Here is a 6,487-nt window from a genome sequence, read left to right as displayed (position 1 = left end):
AGTTGTTAGTTAAGCTTATTGTTGCGTTATTATCAACGATATTATAACATCGTGTTAACACTCCACAACCGACATTGATTAAGACTGACCGTCATCTAATTCAATCCAAACATCAGTCAATCCGTACATAATATCCTTACTTCACAAAAGTGAGGGAATGCCAATATTACTGTATTTAATCATATGTGATGCTGTATAAGAGTGTCTAGGTCGTGAACCATGTCGCATGTACACTCTTGGTTTCAAAAGTAAAAATACTTAATAACATGGAATTGACTATAGTATCACATGTAATATAAGTGTTCTTGTGTTGTTGTAATTGAATGACATTCTCGTTTAAAACCACCTTTTTTTTATTAACCTGAATATCCAACCCGCTATGCGAGCTGACTAATTTCAGGGCGACCACCTGCTTTGCAGATAGCTCGGAGTCACTGTATTTGAACCTCCATGGCCACAAAGAGGATTTTTATTCATTCTTGGATTTGAACCTAGGACCTCCTGGTACTTTTGACCTTTGAAGCCAATCTTAAACCAATTAGACACCACCCTTGTGGTTGTTTAAAACTACCCTTTACATAAATGTGTATATATATATATATATATAGAGAGAGAGAGAGAGAGAGAGAGAGAGAGAGAGAGAGAGAGAGAGAGAGAGAGAGAGTTTGATTTCATGGATGGAAGTAAATGTGGCAATTAGGCCAAGGTCATGTCAAAATGTTTGCATGGATTCACACTTGATTCCAATTCCATCCATTTAATTCCACACGTCAAACCTTGATATTAAAGATCATATTTTTCTAGTACCACAAAACCCTTTTATGGGTTATTTGCAAGAGATTGGTGGATGGTATTAGGGACCTAAAAAGATGTAAATTTTAAAGATTATCCTCACTAAACCTACTAACTGAAAGCTGAATTCATCAATATATATATATATATATATACACACACATATGTATGTGTGTATATATATATGTGTATGTATATTTAAATTTATATTTTATTTAAAAATAAAATCTTTTTTAAAATCACTAGAAACCAAATTATATTGACATAGATAAATAATAAAACCAAACATTAAAATTGAGATATATCTCATTATATTATACAAATATTTTTTATTTAAAGTTGCAAACTCACAAAAAGGGGGAGGGAAACCACAAATTAAGTGACATTTTAACATTATCTTAAAAATAGAACTCTTGGGCTCCGCTTTTTTGGCGGTGAAAAACAAATTTTATATTCCATCCATCCAATAAAATTTATAATTTTATGGACATAATTTCAAGTCTTTATCGTTTTTAAGTTTATTATTATTTAATATTATCTTTTTGTAATGGGATGTTTAGGATTGCTTATTTGAAATAATTTATGCTTTTTTATAAAAGTGTTTATCAACTTATTATAAGTTAGAATGATTTAACTTTTTCAAAAACTCTTTATTACCGATTTAACACCGGTATAAGTTGTTTATCCAAACACTCAAAAATGATTATTACCGATGCCACACCGGAATAAGTCAATAAGTTGTTTTTATAAGTAATCCTAAACACCCTCTAAATTTGATCAATAAATAATGTATGTTTAATTATTAAATTATACATCAAATTTAAATATTTCATTTTTCTTTCCATCAAATATTCTTTGGAATTATCAAAACTTAATTATTAATACCACAAAATAAAAAAAATAAAAATCATTTTTCGTTTTAAGTAAATGCTACCACACAAGATAAGCTTCTAAAGAAAACAACCGTTCACTACCACAAAAGCATGATCATTTCATCTTGACATCTCTTTGATACTAACAAGAGGAGTATATTCACATGTGAAATAAAATGTAAATTTTACAAACAAGGAGAAATGCCCAGAAAAACATATAGTGGATAGTTTTTTTTTATTAACCTAGATATACAACCCGCTATACGAGTCGACTAATCCCAGAGCGACCACTTGTTTTGCAGATAGCCCGGAGTCACCGCATTTGAACCTCCGTGGCCACAAGGGGATTTTATATAGTGGATAGTTGTATGTAAGGTTTACAAACATTTAATTAATAACGCCTTAATTAGTGTATATTATAAACAACACATCACTTTCAACGTCCAACATCTGGAGGTAGGATCAAGAACACACTCATTCTTTAGCCGTAGAGAGAACTATAATATTAGAGAAATCGAATGATTCATGGCATGAGAACAAAGGACATAGGTATTTTTATATGAGCTTTGTGCCTCTCACAAATGCTCAAAGATGTTAGAGATGCAATACTTTGAGGATGAAAACCCTAAAAACTTAATAATGTGTTTGATGAGACATCTTTTAACTCTCAGAAATATGGATATAGGGATTAGATATCGATGTAGTAAGAACTCGGATCGTTATGTGGATCGTGAATGGAGTCACTATCTATTGTTATAATATTTCAACCCTATTGCGGCCTATGGGTATCATGAAATTTACTCACATATAACTCAAATACGTACCCAAGATTTGTAGGCAAAATCGAGAGCAAAACACACAGATATTGTGTATTTCGTGTTATAATGAGATCGAAATCCCTTAGATAGGTTGTTATTTATCCCTTATTTGGGATAGTTAAGTAGTTATACGAAGGTAAGATCAATTATCAAATAACTACTAACGGATAAGATCAACAATGGTTACTGCACCAAAGTTCAGAAGACAGCTTCCCTTCTAAACTGCAGTCTCACAATTTGAAGTGAAGAACGTGCCTTTCGAATAACATACACTTTTATGAATTAGTTTAGAAAACTACCGTCAAGGGGCTATGCCTCTTGGAACCACTCAAGAAACTCGACACCTAATTAACTCATATTATAGCATAACCAATGAAGCCCATCGATCTTATCTAAATCATCACAATTGCACTAAAATCACCAACATAAATTGCTTTTTATATGTAATAAAATCAAGATATCTAATTCTCTTTTGTTAGAAAAGATGAACTCATAGATGGTATTCCCAACTTACTCTCTTATTCATAGAAACGGATAAAAATTCCTCTTAAACTCGTTTGTCATTTCACATACAAGTCCTGTTAAATAAAGCATGAGGCATATGACAATATGTCGTTCACACGGATTACTCACTATATATATATATATGATTATATATATATGTATGTGTCTGTCTATAAAGGAAGATGAAAAGATATGGGTCGGCCCCCACCCCACCCTTCTTCTTTTGTTGAAGCGAATTAAACAACTCTTGTAGCCGCTTTTTCCATGGCATCTCTCTCTCTCTCTCTAACAGTGACAAGTTTGTGGGGAGCAATTCAAATTGGTAGGGCCCGACCCGTTTAAGTATATATATACCCAACTCCCATGGCCTCAAGACTCCATCACTTCCTAAACCTTATAGCTTTTCTATCTTTCTTTCACTAAGAAAACAAAACACAAACTATTACAAGTAGTAGTACTTGCTTTGCTACCAACTAAACCCACAATCCCTCTCTTTCTTCCTTTTTGTTTGTTTTCTTGTTTTTGTGTTTGTCCACTCTCTCTCTCTCTCTCTCCCCCCCCCCCTTCTCTCTCTCTCTCTCTCTATATATATATATATATACATATAATTGTATTATAGTTTTTAACTTGATAATTGTGTTAGTTCCCTCTTTCCCTAACACCAAGAATTTTGAGCCATGTGTAATCCAACACCATCTTCCCCATCCAATTTTGTCATTTCCAAGAATACCCATCATCATAACAACGACCCCCCTAAATCTATTCATGATGATCATCATCTTCATTCATGGCCAACCCCTTGTGAGGTAACATCATCTTTCCAATATATATATATACATATATAATCATTTGATTTCCAAAAGCACGTTGGTTAATAGTGTGTGAATGTTGATTCAAGAAAGAATCTTTGTCAAAATCTTTAGTGGAAGTTTTATTTTTTTTAACCATATAGTTTAGAAAAGATGATTCAATACGGATCAGTTAGCCTAAAGGCAGTTGGTAACCAAGTCTTTGGTTTGAATGTTGATTCAAGAAATTAGCTTTTTAAAATCTGTAGTGGAAGTTGGATTTTTTAAAGATAACGATTGAGAGAAAGGTGTTGATTGATAACAATTGTTTGTTTTTTGTCTTTAGGCATTGGAAGAAATCAAAGCCATTGGGAAGATTTCTGGACCAACAGCAGTCACTGGCTTATTACTATACTCCAGAGCTATGATCTCCATGCTGTTTCTTGGATATCTTGGTGAGCTTGAACTCGCCGGTGGCTCTCTCTCCATCGGCTTTGCCAACATCACCGGTTACTCCATTATCTCCGGCTTAGCCATGGGTATGGAACCCATTTGTGGTCAAGCTTATGGCGCCAAACAAATGAAACTTCTGGGGATAACTTTACAAAGAACAGTCCTTTTACTTGTGTCAACTTGTCTCCCAATCTCTTTCATGTGGTTCAACATGAAGACTATCTTGTCATGGTGTGGCCAAGATGAAGAGATCTCATCTGCAGCTCACACTTTCATCGTTTTCGCCATTCCGGACCTCTTCTTGCTGTCACTTCTTCACCCTCTTCGTGTTTATCTTCGAGCTCAAAACATCATCCTACCTTTAACTTACTGTTCCGCAGTTTCGGTTGTCTTACATGTGCCATTGAACTTCTTGCTTGTTGGGTATTTCAAGATGGGGATTGCTGGGGTGGCAATTGCAATGGTTCTCACTAATCTTAATCTGTTGTTTCTTCTTTTCACGTTTGTGTACTTCTCGGGGGTTTACAGGGACTCGTGGGTGGCACCAAGTGCCGATTGTCTCCGTGGCTGGTCTTCGTTGCTGGCACTTGCGATTCCCACGTGTGTTTCGGTGTGTCTCGAGTGGTGGTGGTATGAGTTGATGATAATGTTGTGTGGGTTACTGTTAAACCCTAAAGCAACCGTTGCTTCAATGGGGATTTTAATCCAAACCACTTCGTTGGTCTATGTTTTCCCGTCGGCATTGAGCCTTGGGGTGTCGACTAGGGTTGGGAACGAGCTCGGTGCGAACCGGCCGGCTAAGGCTCGGATTTCGATGATTGTTTCCCTTTTCTGTGCTGCCTTTTTAGGCATTGTTGCAATGGTGTTCACAACATTAATGAGACACCAGTGGGGTCGGTTTTTCACCAACGATTCCGACATTCTTGATCTCACTTCAGTCGCATTGCCGATAGTCGGGCTATGCGAGCTCGGCAACTGCCCTCAAACCACCGGTTGTGGCGTGCTGAGAGGCAGTGCAAGGCCCACCATTGGAGCCAATATCAACTTGGGTTCATTTTATTTGGTCGGAATGCCGGTAGCCATCGTCATGGGGTTCGTCTTGAAAATGGGGTTCGCCGGACTATGGCTAGGGTTGCTTGCAGCTCAGGGATCATGTGCTTTGCTCATGCTATATGTTCTTTGTAAAACAGATTGGGTTGTTGAAGTTGAAAGAGCCAAAGAGTTAACAAAATCACCATCATCTTCATCTTCATCTTCAACAACTTGTAAATCTCCTTCTAAACCTTCATTATCGACTGCAAACAAGAATCCAGCCATGGAAGCTTATAATCTTGAAGAAATCAAAGTATGTAAAGCTGAAAATGAGGTTGATCTGATCCTGATGAAGAAGTTACCCGAAACTTGTTCAGCTGAAACAGATCCACTGATTATGCATTATTAGTTGATACCCAAAACTTCAATATTTTCTCATTCTTTTGTTTCCCCACTGATTGTATTTGACACTGAGAAGTAATTAGGGAGTAGTTGTTGTATGTTTTTAAATCTTTTTCCTTTTTCTGTGTCTTAATTGTTCTTGATTCTGATGCCTTCTTTTACCCTAAAAGATCATGCAGTTGTAAAATGGCTGAGCTGCATACATATATGCATTAAAGAATATAATAAAAAGGTAACATTTACATAAAGCATTATATACTTCATGACTTAGATTGGTTTTCACGTTTCTCAACTTTTTTATAGTAATCATTTCGTTACAGTCCTACATATATATATTCATGGGTTCATTTGAGAAGCATCAAATATATGAAAAGTAGACAAGTCATCCTAACCCTTCTACTAAAAATTAACGGTCAAGATTTGAGGGTTGATTGTGCAACATCAGATAATTTAGTAATTTAGTCGCATGATAACAATTATGCTGAAGATAAAACGGTAATTTTATAATTTTTATAAATATGCGGCAAACAAATGAATATGTGAACCCATATGATTCACATATGAACTGATATGGGTTCACATATGAACTGTATGGGCATATATGAACCTGCATGATTCATATATAAACTATATGTGTATATGTGAACCTATATGATTCATATATGAATTATTTAATTGATTCACACATGAACTGTATGTGCATGTTGTGAACCCGTGTGATTCATATGAAACTAATTCACATATGAAATCATAGATTCTTATATGATAGCAATTGTTTTCATTGTTATGTGTATATATGAACCCCAACGATTCACATATGAACTAT

General features: G+C 35.3%; 1 protein-coding gene across 1 annotated transcript; it reads left to right on the top strand.

Annotated features, from left to right (window-relative positions):
• The first annotated feature begins 3,663 nt into the window (after positions 1 to 3,663).
• On the top strand, positions 3,664 to 5,873 carry LOC112514890 (protein DETOXIFICATION 48-like). Its single transcript, XM_025121521.1, has 2 exons — positions 3,664 to 3,792; positions 4,121 to 5,873. Exons 1-2 carry the CDS (start codon positions 3,664 to 3,666, stop codon positions 5,666 to 5,668), a joined length of 1,677 nt encoding a protein of 558 aa, XP_024977289.1. The 3' UTR covers positions 5,669 to 5,873.
• Positions 5,874 to 6,487: the final 614 nt, after the last annotated feature.

This window comes from Cynara cardunculus (genome assembly GCF_001531365.2).
Source record: "Cynara cardunculus var. scolymus isolate 2C chromosome LG 6, CcrdV1, whole genome shotgun sequence".
NCBI lineage: Eukaryota > Viridiplantae > Streptophyta > Magnoliopsida > Asterales > Asteraceae > Cynara > Cynara cardunculus.
This window is presented reverse-complemented; position numbering and strand designations above follow the sequence as displayed.

What these genes read in the sequence shown, in the direction of transcription:
- LOC112514890 (XM_025121521.1), top strand. Translation starts at nt 3,664, where the DNA reads ATGTGTAATCCAACACCATCTTCCCCATCCAATTTTGTCATTTCCAAG. An exon ending in CATGGCCAACCCCTTGTGAG is followed by an intron (nt 3,793 to 4,120) that starts GTAACATCATCT and finishes TTTTGTCTTTAG; the next exon opens with GCATTGGAAGAAATCAAAGC.